The sequence below is a fragment of the Equus asinus genome, chromosome 1 (genome assembly GCF_041296235.1).
Source record: "Equus asinus isolate D_3611 breed Donkey chromosome 1, EquAss-T2T_v2, whole genome shotgun sequence".
Taxonomy (NCBI): Eukaryota; Metazoa; Chordata; class Mammalia; order Perissodactyla; family Equidae; genus Equus; species Equus asinus.
The window spans coordinates 200324343-200342567 of record NC_091790.1 but is presented as its reverse complement, the minus strand read 5'-3'; the positions used below and the strand labels follow the sequence as shown (position 1 = coordinate 200342567).

General features: G+C 42.2%; 1 protein-coding gene across 1 annotated transcript in view; it reads right to left on the bottom strand.

The window, feature by feature from the left end:
* The window catches only part of CNTNAP2 (contactin associated protein 2), a 1870188-nt gene that overhangs the window by 206171 nt on the left and 1645792 nt on the right, over window positions 1-18225 (bottom strand). Inside the window, exon 17 of the mRNA XM_014858430.3 lies at window positions 10745-10963. Within this exon, the coding sequence (XP_014713916.1) occupies window positions 10745-10963 (219 nt within the window). The remainder of the gene's footprint in view (window positions 1-10744; window positions 10964-18225) is intronic.

Here is an 18225-nt window from a genome sequence, read left to right as displayed (position 1 = left end):
GTCTTCTTAGAAAAACTGTTCTTACTCTACCGTTTTTTACTCAAAAAGGGAAATGAATCCGAAAGGAGATAATATATGGGAAATAAGAGTAAGTAAAAAGAAAGACTAGTAAATACTAATATTTTCTAATAAGCAATTAAAAACAAGTATATTCATAAATTCTGCAATGAAAACTGTAGATGATCTCAAAACGGCAGGTCGTGAGGTGGAAGGAGGTCGGCGTGTTCTCAGTCTCTTGTCTTACTGAGAAGGAGAACAGAGGTAGTGATATGTTTTTGTGGACGATAAGGAAGAAAAGCAGACGTATGAGTCTTAATACGGTAGGGGAAGCTGCCAGAGGATTGAAAGTAGAATGTACAACCTTCAAACCAGTGGAATAACATTCGGTTTAATCAATGGAAAGTAGATTGGGGTAAGTGGGCAGACAAACAAAACATAATAAATCAAAAACGCACGGTCGATAGCAGAAATATACACTAATGTAGCAGTAGTTACAATAAATGAATAAAAAGACAGATTCTCAAGTTAGATTTTTGAAAGATTCAGCATTATTATATCTAAGAGACACACTTAAATAAGAGGCTACAAACACCTGTGCGAAAACAGCAGGCGAGTGCTAATGACAGCAAGAAGGATTGCATAGTAGTTTTAAGAGTAGAAATAAAACTGTGAGATGAGAAACATCATAGGAAATAAAGATGGAAATTACATACTGGAATAAGGAACAATAAATCAAAAAGACCATGAATACATCTAACTAACAAAATAGTCTCGAATCATACAAAGCTACCAATGATAGAAATAGATAATTCAACCAGGAAGGTTTGAGATTTACATTCAGAAACTGATCGAGCAAGCAGTATCTAGTGAAATTAAGTACACACATACCCTATGACTCAGTAATTCTCATGTACACACACACACACACACACACACACACGAGAAACCCTCATCTAGGTAACAGGGGGACACACAAAAACATTCACTGAAGAGTTATTTGTGGTAGCAAAGTGTTGGGGGAAACCCAGCTATTTATCATTAGGGGACAGAATAAAGTGTAGATATACACATAATGGATCACTAGATACACGGTATACACAGAGCTACACAAATAGATCTTAAAAACATAAGGCTGAGTTAAAGGGAAAGAAACAGAACGAAATTTGTAGTACAATATCATTTATAAAAATTGTGACACATGAAAGGCAATACTATGAATTTTCCAGAACATACACATAGTTTGCACAAATATTTAGAGAGTGGCACTAGAAGGCGATACATAAAATAAATTCAAGTGGGTGCCAGTGTTGAAGAGAGAGTGGAATTGGGAATGGTGGACAAAGAAGAAAAATAATCAAATAAAATTAAAACAAATGAGGACCACTGTTAGGATGGACACAGGACCATGAAATGAACAGCGAGACCCATGCCATCCTGTACCTTGGAAATGAGGCTGATGAAAGAAGAGAGGACAGAGTGAAGCTTTGGTGGGAAACAGTTGTGTTTATTTGAGCTAAGACAAATGAGTATCTTTTCTCTCTTTCTTAGGGTATCACAGGAGGGACTGGTGGGCTGTGAGTACCCATCCCTTCCTCAATATTTGTGTTACTGATACTAATATTTTTATTACAATCTTTTTCTGTGTGACAGTTGCCATTATTATCATGAAGTCTAGTTCAGTCCTTACTGAAAGAATAAAAAAATCTATTGAGAAATTATTTGATAAATCTGTTGAAAAAAACTGTTTCCATATTGATTGGAAAATTGGTGCCTTTACATTAAAATATCTTCCTGGGATCAGACCATTATAATCGTCATAAGCAAGCTGGAGTGGAAGACCACAGAGTCCCGGAAGTATTTGCTCTTGCGGCACATGAGCTACTTTACCCAGAAGGTGAAGAATAGGGTTGGCTCCTGTCTTAGGTTCAAATATCTCTCTAAAAGTTCTGTAACTTCGGTCTTAGAAGAGGAGCTTGGACCTATGGGAATAGGTAGTTAACAGACTATCTTTGAGTTGAAGGCTCAAAAGAGGTTAAAAGTACACTGTCAATTTGATTATGTTGGGAACATATGAAAAACAGGTAAAAATTTTGCCTATCATAACTTAATATGTTAAAATTCTAACTGTAAAATAGACAGCTGGAATTGTAAAAGTTAATTAGTTTTGACTGCTAAAGGGGAAAGGGTAGGAAAAACGTATGGAGACTATTAGCAGGGAAGGGCCATCACTCATCTGTGGTGGGGGTGGGAGTAGTTCTATAGAGAAGAGAGAGGCTGACTCATGAGTGGCCTCCTGGCAGAGCTTGGTGAAATGTGGTGGAGTTGAGAAAGAATTCTGGGGCCAGTAATCCTTGCGGTGAACAGCTGTGAGGCAGCAGCTTCTGTGTTTTATTTGCATTTTTGCTTTGTAGATAGTTTATTGATTTCATCTAGCAATTTTTTCTACTAGATTTTGTCTAGCAAATCATTTTATTTTATTACTTTACCGATGGCAGTGTTTCTAATCATGACATCACTCCCTATCTCTGTCTGGGAGAGAACTAGAGGACCAGTCGTAAGAGTTGGGGCAGAAACTCTGCGTTAGGGTTCCAGCTAGCATCTCAGCTACTGCCAAACAGGCAGGACCTCAATTTGAGAGAGGGAGGCTGAAAACTACATTTAGAGCCTAGACTGATCTGAGATACTGTCTTTCATAATATTCTGAATTTCTCTGTGACTGTCTTTTTTTTTTTTAGGTTTCTGTCATGCTTGATTTCAGTCTGTGGTACCTGGAGAAAAAGATATTTCCAAAGATGGTAATAAGACTATTAACTCAGAGAAGTAACAAAAAAGTACATGAATATTAACTCAGAGAAACAACAAAAAGCATGCAATTCACTTATTCCTTCGTTCAATTGTTCACTCAGCAAATATTCATTGGGCAACGAATGTAGTGTTATTGTAGATCTCTGTTGTCATGGAGCTTACCTTCTAGGGGAAGGACACAAAAATAAATGAATAGATCACAAGTTCTAAGGACAATGTAAAATTGTGAATGACTGGCTATGCTAGATTGAGTGGTCAGAGAAGGCCTCTCTGAGGAGGTAACTGAAGCCGAGCTCTGAATGACAAGAAGGAGTCGGCCTTGTCAATGTCTAGGGAGGTATTTCAGGCCAGCGCAAATGCTCTAAAGCAGGAATAAGCTTGATGTGTTCGGGGACCACACCAAGACTGTGGAGACTAGTTGAAATAGTTCAAGCAAGAAACTACTGTGGCTTTGACTAGGGTGGGATCTGTGGCAATAGAGAGCAGTGGATGCAGCTGGGGCAGTCTGGAGGCAGAGTTTCTATTGATGGGCACTGATGAGGGAAAGAGAGGAATCAAGGGTAACTCCAAATTTTGGACTCAAGCCAAAATGTGTGGATGGTGATGTCATTTACTGAGCGGGGAAGGCTGGTGGAAGAACAGGTTGGGGGTAGGCATCAACAGTTCTTTTCTGCCATGTTTACACTGAGATGCCCAGTGGACATCCAAGTTGAGATGCCAAGTAGACAGTTGGATAGGTGGATGCAGAGTTCCTGAGAGAAGTGAAACCTGGAGATTTCAATTTCAGAGTCACTGGCACATGAACAGTATTGGAAGCCATTGGACTGGATAAGATCAACCAGAAAAATGTACAGTTGGAGAAGAAAGGAGGGCTCCGTGACCTTCAACACTTAGTGGTCAAGGAGAGGAAGAACATTTCCAGGAGAGACTGAAGTCATGGCCAGTGAGGTCAGAAGTAATGTGGGTGAGTACACTGTGTAGGGGACTGGAATTGGCCACCCCAAGATATGTCTCTCTGGCATGAGGATTATTTTGGGATGGTTACTTTTAAAAACTGCAGACATGAGAGAAATCCAGAAAAGTAGAATTTACTTACCCTTTAAGAGACATTTACATTGTAAAGGAAGTCTCCATCTGTAAAGGTGTCTCCCTCTCTGTACCAGGAAGAAGCCAGATGACCTTATCTCTAGAAACTCTTACCAATACCAAAGGCAAGGACTTAAATCTGCATAACAACCTTACTCTTGTTTACTGTGCCTTTCTGGTAATCTCCCATAACTGACTCCCCCGACTGCCAACATCCTCCTTTGTCTTTACCTGAGGGAGGTATTTAAGGTGAGAGCTTCCGCCATTTTGGCAAGTGGCTCAGTTTGCCTGAGCCTCTCTCATGAATACATGTTATAAAGCTTTGTTTAATTTTCTCCTGTTATTCTGTCTCATGTGAATTTAATTCATTGTCCAACTAGAAGGACCCAGACTGGGCAGAGGAAATGTCTTCCTCCCCTATAGCTGCGTGGAATCCCAGAGAAGAAAGACGGGAAGAATGTCTTCTAGACATAGCTTTAGAGAGGTCAATGTTGGTGTTGTAAAGGGTTTTCTAAAAGAGCTAAAAAGAAAAAAGAGCTTATTTGAGTCTCATTACCCTCCAAGAGAGCTTCCGCATAAGATTCTCTTGTTAATCGAAACCTTTGTGTCTGTGTCTGACAGTGATCCTCTGCCTGCCTTGATCTTCACCACTATGACTTTGTAATCCACAGAATACCTGCCAGGGTTGACAGGCCTGGCTTGACCTCCTCGTCTCCTACTATAGACGCCGTGACAGAGAACAGTGGTTCATAATGGGGGCACTACTGCCATTTGGGGTGTGTGCAAGCCTTTGTTGGGATGGATTCTCCTGCGCACAGTGGGAAGCTTTGTCTGCAGCCTGTTGCTGAAGGTAGCACCCCAATGCACCACACTTTTCCAAATAGCCTGTGGGCCACAGTACCACCTCAGATGAGAGACCCTGGCATAGACTGACCAAGACAGCCTTAAGGGTCCCTTCAGCTTGACTAAACTTTAGACTCTAGTCTTCCCAATTCTTAGAGCATTTACTTTAGAAAACTTGTAATTGTAAATTCTTTCTCTGCCCGGTTTGAGATGTAAATCTTTTTAAAAGTCTTTTGCCAGTTTTACAACCCAGGGACGTTTTTCTCCAGGACCTGGGAACCATCTCTTTGAAATGTAAATATCAAGGGAGCCATTGCCTCTCTCTCAGTTTCTGCGGGAGGGTGGGAGCCTCACCTCCCAGGGTGGGCGCCTTGCTCCAAGTTGTAAAACTACCTCCTGTCAGGAAGATAAGAGGAAGTTTACTCTTCCTTTGGGTAAAGTCAACTAGCAAACACAGATGGCCTATGATCCCTTCTACCCTAGCTCTTAAAAACTCTTTTATTGTGTATTTTACCACAATTAAAACCAAAAGACAACAAATGAGCAACAACTCTACCACCATTTGTTTCGACAGAGTTGAGCTCAGACTGAGTTGTGCCCCCTCTGCTGACTGCTCTATCCTTGAATGCAGTCTTCTGTGCCCATTTAACTTTGTCTCGTGCAATTTTTGCTTTGACAGGATGAATGGTTAAGAGCCGTGTCGGGGATCAGAATTTGCCACTCCAAAATGTGTCTCTTTGGCTTGATTGTTTTTAAGAACAAAAGATTCTGAAAGAAACTTTGACCTTCTCCCTAACTGCCTAAAAGAATTTAAGATAGAAGTCCTGTTTCCAGGACAGGCCATCACCATAGGTAATTCTGGGTATTGTAGACTGTGAGGATCCTAGCTAAGCCCTCTCTTATGTACAAACATTTGCTTTTCCATTTCCATGTCAATTGCTTTCCTCCCCTTTGAAGCCCCAAATCACTATCCCCAACATCCTCCTTTGTCTTTAGCTGAATATGGTATTTAAGGTGACGGCTTCAGCCATTCTGGTGAGTTACCCAGTTCTCCTGGGTTTCTCCCATGTAGACGTGTTATAAAGCTTTGTTTGATTTTCTCCTGTTATTCTGTCTCATGTCAATTTAATTTGTAGACCAGCCAGAAGGACCCAGAGGGTAGAGGAATTCTCTTCCTCTCCTCCAGCTGAGTCTCTGGAATCAGACTGTCTGGGATCAAATCCCGGCTCTGTCTCTTACTGGCTGCATGACCTTGGGCTGTTAACTAGCTTTAGCTTTTGTTTCTTCACTGTGAAAATAAAAGAGGGATTAGTCCTGGTATTTCCTTTGGAAGCTTCTTGTGTGGATCAAGTGAGGTAAATAAAGGAGGTGAAGCACTTGGCCTTGAAGTCTCACCCAGGACATCTTAGCCAGGATTTATGTTGTTGCTACTGAGTCAGGTTTGCAGGAAATGGGAACAAGCCACAAGTTTTAATTCCTGCAATTTGGATTATATACTTTTTATCCTACATTTTTGGATACTAGAAATAACCATTGTATTCATACACAGATTTGGGGGCACTTCATGACTGGAATTCTATTTTTCTCCTTTGCATACAAATGTTGATTTTTCTCTTCACTCTCTCAATGACATTGCATTTCAGACGGCAATGGAATTATCCATTCATGATTTGGGAATACAGAGGCTATGAGGAGCAGCTGATCAATCAAACTATATTATTGAGTTTGGGGAGGATGGGGGCGTTTTGTGGGGTTGCTAGCCAAGCTTAGTGGAGAGAATGGTCCTAGTACCCTCGTCCGCATTCACTGCTAAGTCTATTTGATAAACCTCAACTCCTCCATAAACTCAGTTGCCACTCAGGAGAAGACGTTTCCTGGCAAACTGCCAGAGGAGGCTTCCTTGCTCCCCATAGTCTCTGAGTCCTCCTGAAGAAGGCTCTCCCCTCACTGAGTCTCCAGTCAGGCCTCCCATCCAGCACGAAAGATCCTGAAGGAATGAGAATGGCTTTTCAGCTCCTTTTGGGTGACATCTTGCACAAAAGGGATGGCCTTCTTTTAACCTCCAGAGACATTTTGGAAGAGGTCAGAGCCACGTGAGTTGAGCCTGGACATTTGTCATTAGTTAAAATGACCTAACCTTCTCTCTCAAGGAGCTGCTTAGGAGGCTGATTTCTTCCTGAAGCTTTCTGAAGCAGCTTCCAGCTTTCCTGAACTCTGACCTCCTCTTTAAATCACCGCCAAGGACAGTGACACGCTCTGGCCTATGTTTAGCCTGCTGCAAAGTAACCTCTATCACAGCCACCTGGCCTGATTGGCCCGCTCAGCTCTGCTCTGTGGCCCACGCTCACCACCTCTCTGACCATCCCCTGGGCTGGCTGCCTGGTTTCCAGGCCAAGGGCCCAGCAGATACCCTCCCTCACAGCCCCGCCACTGCTGCCTCAGCTGCCAGGACTCCAAACTTCCTGGCATGTCCGTGCCAAGAGGGTTTTGGCTCAATCCAGCCTGGCATTGTTCATGCTTAGATAATGACCTTGCGCATGCTTGCTGTTCTCCACCCCTAAGAAAAATCTGGCCCGTGACTGCCAAGGAGGATGCAGGCCTGAGCACCTGGGCTGGCTGGGGCTACAGATCGCCATGTGGTTTAAATCCCTCTGCTGGGCCATCCCGGGTGCTCGTCATATGCTAGTCACTCTTGTTGGATCAGAAACATGAGAAAGTTTCCTGCGCTTTTTAGACAAATACGAGCAACTGCTTTTTCTTCCTGTGTCACTTTTCATTTTTAAATTTATTTGGTACTTTTGTACCAAACCAGAATTGTAGCTGGATTCTCATTACTTCCAAAAGACCTGCGTTACCCCTCTCTTGATGCAGCTTCTAATTATATTCTAGATGTAGAGTAACGAGAACTGTAGCCTCTCTGTTTTTTCAGTTACTTTGAAAAAGGAGACATGGGTCTGGCCTTGCTAACACAGGCAGTGGGTGGAGGTCAGCCTTCCCTTAAAGTCCATCCCGCGTGCAAAGCCAAGAACGACTTCCAGTCTGTTTTAGCTTTAAGTTGAGTCAGAGCCCTTCCTTCTCTAGAATGCTGATGGAGCTCATAGGCAAGTCTGCCACATGTCTCAGCTGTGACAACGCTGCCAGTGTGAGGTTTTCTGATGACACTCACTTGCTTTCTTGGCTGATGGTGAGAAGACTCCTGGGCGCTTACCTGCAGCTCGGTGGCCACTGTGGCAGGTGAGCAGAGTCACTGCAGGATGATTTTGGATGTCGAGGGGCATTTATGCATGTGGACTTTCCTTCAGGGCTTGTGGGTTGAAGTGATCCCACTTCAGGTCAGTATTTTGGGGAAGAAGAAACGAGCCATCTGGCAGTGAGCTGTGTAGCAGGGAGTGAATATTACATGGAGGAAGATGAAAGTCAAGGGGGTAAAAGGTAGAGGAAAAGATAGAGAAATACTCCTTTTTAATGAGTTTTGACTCTACGCCAGGTACTCTACGGAGCGCTTGGCATGGACTGTGTCTCGTTTCATCCTGAGATGTAAGGACTGTCTCCCTACTTAACACAGAAATATTAAGCAACTTGACAGTGGTCTCCAGCTGGTAAGTGAGAGAGGTGGGATTCAAAGCTCATGTTGTTAACCACATGACACTGTGGGAAGGACAACCGTTTTTAGCCATATCTAAAGCAAAATCCAAAATAGTTAAAGTTGGAAGAAATTTTGGGGACCAACTACCCCAACTCATCTATTAGACAGATGAGAAAAGAGACTCGAAGAGGGAAAGTGCAGTGCTTGGTCAGGATAATACTTCTTATTAGAGCTGAGCTGAGCACAACTCTCCAGTTGCCTGAATCCCTATAGAATAGTCTTGGGATAACGGGCTCCAGGATTTCATAGCTGTTGAACTTGATTTTCTCTGGAAACAAGCCCCCCTCCCCGCTTCCCCTGGGGTAGACTCTGTTGCAGAGCAATATTTTTCATATTGGCTCAAATATCTTGTGCCTGGGAGATGCGCATCACGCCCACTTTTAAGATAAGAGGAAATTAGAACTGGGACATGAGACTCTTTTTCATCAAGTGCAAAGAAGCTGCTGACTCATTGTGTCAGCCCACTGTTCTGAAACTTCTCTCTCCGAGGTCACCAATGGTTTCATAATTATTAAACTCAAAGAATGTTTCCCTTGCCTTATTTTACATACGACACGATATTATTCGTCAATAATAAGCAGAGTTTCGTGAAACTCTCTCCTCCTCCTGCCCCTCTCCTAGATTTTCCTTGTTTGTTCTTCTGTTCACCTTCATTCTTCTTCCTGAGATGCTATTTTTCTGCCTGTCCCTTAAATTTAACTGTTCTGTTGAATTCTGACCTCAGCTCTCTGCTCCTCCCTTTTTATAAGCCGTTCCTGGTCATCTTGTTTAAATGAATCAGAAGTCTTCCCAAGACCATAATAAATGCTCCCCTTATCCTTTTTCACTTTACAACTTTACCTGGCTCCAAAGTTCTTGGAGACATCTATAGTCAGTGAATAGAAATGGAGAAAAGTAAAGCTGGACCTCTACATCCAGGGGCAAGTTCAGAAAAATGAGACATGGGGCCACTTAGGGTCATCTATTTTGATGAAAACCAAGTAGAATCTAACTTACATGCTTGGGATGAAGAGGATTTAGGAAGAAACCTGTCCTGGGTAACCTGGGCAAGATATATTGATAAAGTGAAATTTGCTCATGACATTCAGCAGAAGTCAGTGGACTTGATATTTAACTAATAAAAACCAATGGTAAATAATGTGTGATTTTGAGAACTGTAACTCAAGGGGAGGATTTGGAAGGGGCTGAGTTCTAGTTGGGGTTGGGGAGCCAGTGTTTTATTTCCAAATCTGTGACTCCTTCATGGCCCCTGACTGACATGGCCTCTTAACAGGTCAGTCTCACTTCTAAAGGTAATTAACTGATGCTATTGTTTTGTATTTTGCCCACATTGAACCAAAGGAGTGGATACCTAATTTTACCTGTCTTTTTGTAAATTTCTAATATTCTTAAAGCATCCCACCATAATTATGAAAGACACTGTGGAGACTCTGGCTCTTGTTAAAATTAACTGACCCTGGGTGAGGCTCTACCGTAGCGTGGCAGGTGTTATGACCGTGAACAGCAACTGGGTCACATCTGGTTTTGCTTGGTCTGAGACTGCTGCAGGTGACTGACTGGATCAATTAACCCCAAGAAACTCAGAGAAGGGGCGTCTAAAGTGGTACACAGCCACAATGTCCTTAAAACTTTCTTTCTTTTCATTTAACAGAGGAAAAATGGCTACTTTCCTAAACTATTAGAATTCTGGAAAAAAATTTAAAATTTAACTAGCCATGGAAACAGGTATTGATTCGAAGTAATGTTAGGTTCAGCTGGAATATGTCAAAGCAAAGACTAGACTGTGAGGATGGATCCACTTGCACAGGATGCTTAACTTTACTCTGTTTAAATTTCTTCTCAGTGTCAATCTCTTTCCCATGTAGAAAGATACTACATAAGAAGAAGTCTAAATCTTTCTCTGTTTAGAACCTTGAGGATGAGCAGAGAAAAGAATGGATTTCTACTTATTTCAAGCAAACCTGAACTTAGGGAGCCCATCTTCTCTTCCTTCTTCCTTCCTCCTTTCCTCCCTCCCTCCAACTCTTCCTTCCTTTCACACAATTACAAGTGCCCTAAATCAAGAATGTTATAATAGTTCTAAATCCATAAACCTAATATTGCATAGATCAGAGCCCTCAGAGATGTCTCTGGCTACCTCTGATTTTGTAGATGAGGACTGTGAGCTCCAGAGAGTGGAACCAGATTTGGGTCTCCTCCTTGTTCCATTTTGTCTTGGAGAAGACTACAAGAGGCACAGATATTAACCTTTGGAAAGATCTCTATCAAAACCCTCCACAGGCTGCTTTATTTATTTATATTTTTTTCCATTGTGAAGGTTATTAAAACAATAGAGGTAAGTCATGACTGCCTTCCATTACTCACCAACAAACAGCTGGCTGTAGAGTTCCAGGCGGGTGTGACCTTCTGTTGGGGCCTTGCGGATCTGCTGCGGCAGCCGGTCCACCTGTAGGCTGGCCTGCTTGACATTCCTTTCTGCGGTGACCCGGTGCCACTGGTCGTCATTGAGAGGGGAGGGTGACCTCACCACAATCTCCACTGGCCCATTTCCGACATCAAATGAAAAGGACACTTCTGTGGCAGCTGGAGGAGCAGAAAGCATGAAAAGCACATGAGTATTTTCCTCCCAGATACCAAAGAGCAGTAAATTCTAGAAATAAAACACAGCAGGGAGAGAAAAATAATCTAAGCCTGTCACTCGCTACAAAGGTGTAGGGCAAAATCATTTGAGGAAGGACAAAACATCAATCCATTATCAACCATTAACAAGCAAGGGGAGGAAAATAAACTTGTATTGGGGGCCAATTATACATGCACTTTCTACTTAATCTTTAGAAGCCTGTGGAGAAGTCACCATCATTGACTCCAGATAAGGAAAATGAGACTTGGAAAAGTTAAGCACATGTTGATGTCTTAGATTTAGTGAGTAGTGGAGTCAGGATCTGAACTCAGGCTTGTCAGATTTCAGAGCCTGGGATCTTTTGCTTCTGCACACAACGTAACTTGTCAATTACTCCTAGGGTAGTGAATTTTACCTGGAGAGCTTTATGAAAAACCCATGTCCAGCTCTATCCCCAGAGACGCTAGCTCAGTTGGTCTGGGTCAGGCATTGGTATTCTTAAAAACTCCTGAAAAATGTTTATGCATAACTAGAGTCGAGAGCTCTTGCTTTGGGGGAATTTACAAAACTTTATTTCATTAATCTAATCACCGTGGCTCCTACCGTCAGTTAGGGAGCAATGAATTGTTGAGGCAATGAAGGTGACCTGCATCTTTTTCGGATAACTCGTGACTGTTTAAAAGGTTGCTCAAGATTCCTGCAGCTCAAGATTCACCCCTTTCTGGAATCATTTATTGCGCACCTTGGTTATACCCCATCTGGGATGCCGGATCCTTCTCATAACCTACCCTCCAGCACTGACCACAAATCATTCTTTTTTCCTGGATCTGTTCCAAATCAACCCCCTTCTGTAACAAATCACCTTGCAACAATGGAAAACTCAAATAGGTGGTTGCTTTGGTAACTTCAGTTGTAAGCACTTTTCTTACTTCACATCTTAGGTTTTAAGTTCCTCGGTGACTACCCGGTGCTTTACAAACACATATTTTAAAAGTATATTTTTCTTGCAATTGGTAGGAGAGGCAGTTTAACGCTGAAGCAGCACACACGTCCCCACTCCCTCAGGCTCAGTGAATTCCTTTCCACATTAAAGAGGTGGCACACCAGTGGATTTCCTAACTTTGCTTATAAAGAGATTCAGCCCCTATATCTATCAATAAGCCTTCTGCCTAATCTCTAAGCAGTTAAATTTAAATATCTGTCATTTTTTTCCCTGGGCTAATGGAAAATTCAGCTTCTTTGGATTGGTACCATTTTGTGATGATGTCGCAAGCAATCAAACTTCTAATTTTAAAACAGCAGTGGGCCAGATTCTCTCAGGTCCTAGACCGTTTCCTGCCTCTGAGTCAGGCCCCTCTGAAAGCTGCATTAACTTTATTGAGCTACAGGGATATTAGACGCAGCTCAATTTAATCAACCTAATTGTACCAAGGAGTTTTGATCTTTTATGTCATTAGAAAGAGAACTTTAATTTTAACACCTGTGGTGATTCCATAAGCGCTCCAGTAAAATATCTCCTCTAAGTTAGGAGCACCTGCCTCCAGGGCTCATTGTGACTCGATGGAGGCCGGTGACCTTCATCAAGGTTTCTGTGGAAGTACGATCAGAATGACTCAGACTGATCTTTCCCTGTATTTCTGGCATAGTCAATGGGGAAGAAAATAGCCTCCACTTTAAGATTGGATCTACACTGTTCTTGTAGAGCTATGTTTTAGCAGATGCATTTTTAAATGTAAGTTGTCAGAATAGCATGAGAACAAGGGTTCCTGAGCTAAGTAGGAAAGATTGTTTCGTTTTAAAGGTGTCAACAGCCATCAGGGAAATACAATTTAGGGATAAATTGAGGTTAACCCTAAGGTTTGACTCAGAGGGTAAATGCTGCTCTAATTTCCTCTACTCCTCTCTTCTTGCTCTGATGAATTCTTGTCCAGGTCTTTAAATTGTCACCATTTGGAAAACCCTGAGCATTGGCAATTAACTAGGAAATATCCACACTTTCTTCTCTGCTTGTCACACCAGATCCCCCATTTCTTCCTCCAGACCATGGTCTTCTTAATATCAACATTTCACTCTAGAGAAGGAAAGAAAGTCTCCAGGATGCTCCTGTAGCTGAGTCCTCTCACCCTGATTGGTGCAGTAAGAGGGACTCAAGGTCAAGAGCCTCCAAGAGAAGAATCTTCCTTAAAGAGCCTCTATTCAGGCTCTGTTGAAAAAAAGACTCACAATTTTAGCACACCCCACTTCCCTTCTATTGCTTCCTCAGGAAGGAGGCTGCAGTGTCTAGTGTGAAAGTGAAGGAAAGGGTTCCTTTTTCTCAGTCATTCAATGTCAGCTTCCCCGACATTGCTAAGGGATGCCTTGGAGAAAGTTCAGTTTGTGGCTGATTGCTCTTGGTCTTCTGGGTGACAGGCACTGACATTTTAAAAGAGATAATTACAGAGAGAGTCAGCGAGCGAATAAAAGGGAGGCAGCATAAAAGAAACTAGAGCCAATGACACTGTTCTTACTTAATGTGTGTCTCCAGTTGGAGACCGAAGCGTTGCCCTGTTTCCGCCTGTGGAAAAGGAATTTCTTACATACTGAAACTATTCTTATTTCCAGCAATAAGTGTTTGAGAATTGGATGTATCTAGCAAGGCTCATTGGAACGAACACTGTAGCAAACACCACTGGTTGCTTTTCTGTTAGTGTCAAGAACTGGGAAGCACCTGGGATTTTGCCCAACTTGCAAACTAACAAGTTAGCCTGCTGCAGTTTCATCGACGCTAGCGGAAGACAGGAGACTCCTGGGTCAGAGACAAAGGACTCTGTTATTCACAGCTCAGCAGGCAGCATGAGCTTCATATCCACATTGGTTTCTCTTGTCCCCCAAGTCCCCTGGGGGCCATGTGGAGCAGCCTAGATGGATGCTGCCTATGTAGTGAGTTTGTGTCGCAGACAAGGAACCCTAAATTTAGGAAACTCTAATCTTTTAAAGGTGCTGCTAGCAGACCTGCCCAACTTTTGCCCTGGGGAGACATTAGCTTTATTATCTTGGCCAGGAAACAAATCTACCCTGTGTTCTGGAGGAAGACACTATCAATATCTTCCAAAGCTGTTTGCTATACATACAACCTTAAAAAGATATGAACAAAGTTGTCAATGCCTCTTGCTCAGAAGATAAGCAGAAATGGGAGAGACTGTTTTCCCACAACAGTTAGCCACTCTCTCCCTGCCCTTCCTTTTCCTTGTGAGCTGACCCAATTTTGCCTAAGAATCTATGTGCTTCCATATGATCTTAAGCTTCAGGCAAGAACGGTCCTACCTCAGGCTCAGAGGGTGAATCTGGATTTGTCTAAGTCAAACATGACAAATCCGTGCTCTTTGGGAGTAACCCACTTAAGATGAGACCTATCATTTCCTCCTGGCCAATAAAACACAAGGGGGAGTCTCTAGGGGTCCTTTGGGACAAATTTATTAGCTCAGAAGAGAAGAGACAGTCAGTCCCTTTTCTGTTCCTTGATCTTGGGTGGAGTTTGTGGTTCCTAATGTTGCTGGAGCCATCTTGCAAACATCAGACACACTGAGGAGAACAGGGAGGGCAATGGGATGAACCTGGGTCTTTGGTGACACTGTTCAGCCCCTAAATTATTACCAGAGACGCCTCAAGACTTCTTAAGTGAGACATCCATTATTATTTAAGCCAATTTTATTGTGGCAGAAAGCATCTTAACTGATGTAGGGAATGGTTTGGGAATCAGCATATCCGAGTTCTAGTCTTGACTTCGCCTTTTCACCTTTTTGGGTCTCAGTTTACTGGTGTCTGAAATGAGGATTACATCTATAGTTTTACAAGAGTTTCTCTGTCCAAAAATGTGTTTGAGAACTCTGAACTAGATCTCTAAGGTCCCTTCAAATGCCAACATCTATCATCAATATCCAAGAGATTCTAAGAGAAATAATAAATTGAACTACAGCTAGTCTTAATGGTAATTTTAGATATTGAATCATTACAGGGAGAAAAGAGAGATATTGAAAGAGAAATGTATAAGGTAGCACATTGGCATCAGAAATGAGTATATGGTAGAAATTACCTTTGAATAAATCTGGATCACGACTTTGAGTGACAAAACAGTGAATGGGTCAGAACCATGGACAGCTCTTAGTATCCTCCCTCCCTCTACTTCAAGTGTGATTCCAGCAGGTGGCACTATTCACTCTGATTCTAACTCATTACAAGTTTTCTCAAATCACTCATGGCTTAACGTATTGAATGAGAAATTTAACAACTGACCAGAATAGTAGACTTTTTGGCTCTGTGTTCTCCCAGCAGGCGAAGTAATATTTAGACATTTGACTCAAAGTGTCAGTTGGAAACAGCAGAAAAAATTTGGTCATTCAATATAGAATAGGTAAAGAGAAGAGACAAGGAAAGGTACACATAGTGAGCATGCTGAGAGGACCAGCTAACACTGTTACAATTTTGATAATGATTTGTTTCTTCCATTCTAAAATGAAGTTCAAGGATTCATAGCTTCCAAAGGGCCATTCTGTGTAAAATCTCATTTGACCCATACAACAACACTGGTAGTAGGCAGAGCAGATATTTTAGCCCCACTCTACAGTGGAAAATGTTACAAATATATATTTTTTCTTTTCTATGAAGGAAGTGTCCATCAGGAGACAAAAGGATGCATGCACCATGAGAGACTTGTAGGAAGAGGCAGGTAGGCTGAGAATGAGGTCACTGTGGGAATCAGAGAGATGAGGAAAAGAAGGAAGAGGGAAAGTGGATACCCGTTTGTATCTCAGGCCAAGTGCTCCACCTGTACACCAGATGCCACCTACCCCTTTTTATCTGCTCCAGGACATCACTCCAGCAATTCTCCCCTCTCTTCTACAGCATCAATAATTTGTCTTCTACTGGATCATTCCATGTGAACATGTTGCCATGCATCTATTCTTAACAACCACCATCACTACAAAAACCTTCTCTTGACCTTCTAATTTCTTTGCTTCCATTTGTTGCCGAATTCCTTGAAAGAGCTGCCCGTACTCTCTGTATCTCTGTCTGCTCCTCTTAGCCTGTCTTTAACCCCATCATCAAAGCCTGTCTCCTTCACTACATTGTGAAGCTGTTCCTGCCTCAGCACCTCAGCACTTACTGTTCCCTTTCCTCAAACAACTCTATGGCCGCTCCTGTACCTCTCTGCTCACAGGTATTAGGAATTCCTTTCCTAAACATTCTATGTTGAGTAGCAAACCCCTCTTTTAGCTGCCTTTTCTCCTCTATCCTGATTTTTTTTCTCTGCGTGGCATATATCACCATTTGGCACAATATATATGTGCTCCTGGCCTCACTAAAGCAGAAGCATTTTCTGTTTTGTTCATTTTTGTTAGATCCTCAGCATCTAGAACAAGGCCTGACACAGAGTAAGCGCTCAACAATTTATGAATGAAAGAATGAATAGGAACATTCCTGCCAAAGTGGCCAAACAATTATAATGTAGGTACTCTGAAAAAAGAAATCCACTCATTTTCCTCAGGCAGACCATAATTCAGCACACTGGCACATACAAGGAATGCCATTTCGTAATCCCCAATGTCTTCCCGAAGAGCATAATGTAACTTAATGTATATTTTCTCAGTCTAGGAACATGATACATTAGTTATGTCTGTTTGAAACAAACTGTGCTAAATGTTGCTCCCAAATACATAATTTTTGAGGAACAAAGACTTGTTCAAGATAAACTCAGCATTGGACATAGAAGCAGAATTTTTTCCTATTTCTGCATCTCATGCTACTTTCACTCTACTATTAGAAAAAAAGACCTACCTTGGATCACAATTAGATTTCTCAAATCTTGGCCTACATAAGAAACCGCTAAAGGAACGTGCTTAGAATGCACACTCCAAAGCTCCTCTAACAGAGATTCTGATCAGTAAGTTGGGGTCGGATGCTGGAGTCTATATTTTGTTAATGTCAGGTGACTCTCATGCAAGTTGTGCTGGAATTCTACTTTGAGAAACACTAGGATTACCAAGTTTCATTCTAGTAGTAAGGTCCTAGGAACTTTTATTTCCTTGCCATCAAAAGAAAGATTTTCAAACTGTGTAGAAAAGAGTTTAACCCTGCCAAAAGAGAGGTTGAGACTTCACGCTTGCCTTTGGGAAGGTAATATCCGAACCCTTGGGATGTTATGTCTGATAGGAGTGTTTGTTTGCCTCAGAGCCTTGGGTTATGCCGAATGAGTCTAACAATGTGATTTATGGTGGGGGCTGGCCACACCAGTTAGTGTTTAGGATGGGAGCAGGCCACACTAGGTTGACCAACAATGTGATGTAGGGTGGGGGTTTGGGTCACACACTTCAGCCTCTGGAGGGGCAGGAAACTGAGGTCAGCCACTTGGGCAGTCAATCAGTCCTATGTGTTGGAGCCTCAGTAAAGACTCTGAACACTGAAGCTCAAGGAGCCACCCTGGTTGGCAGCACCGCAACCATACTGTCACAGTCAATTCTGGGAAAGTACTGTGTCCATGACTCCACAGAGAGAGCACACCTGGGAGCTGAGCATCTGGTACTTTTCCTCATCTCTGCCTTCCGTGCTCCTTCTCTTGTCTGATTCTGAGCTGTATTCTTTCCCTGTAAGAACCGTAATCATGAGTATAGCAGCCTTTGGTGAGTTCCGTGAATCCTTCTAGAGAATTATCAAAACTGAGGATGATTTTGGGGACCCCCTGAACTTGCAGTGGGTGTCAGAAGTATTCGCCATGTCGTGTGGCTGTGGTGCCTCTAAGTTTTCAGTTGGTCCTAACTTTCTGCAAAAACAAAAAGATTCACTTCAGTTTAGAAGTATGTGATTGAATCTAACAATGTTGAGACTGAAAGACTTCAGAGAATGGAGTCCGACCTCCAGGCCCACCTTCACCACTGAGAGAAAGAAATGGAGTCGGTGAGATGCTAACACCCAGTTATAACCAAGTATAGAGCTTCTGTTTTTCTAACGATACTGTACTGCTTTTTATATTATGCAGGAAAAAACCTTATTTTTCTTTTATTATACTCTTAGTTTGTGAATATAGAAATCTTTTCAAGCCAAATATGCATATTCACACCCGAAAACTTGGTGTTAAACACATCTGAAAATGAACACTGGCAAGGAAAATATATTTGAAGTCTTTTGGAAATTCTTCAAGGAAATGCCTGGAGCTTAAGAATCAATGTTATGAACTCATTTTAAAACCTTT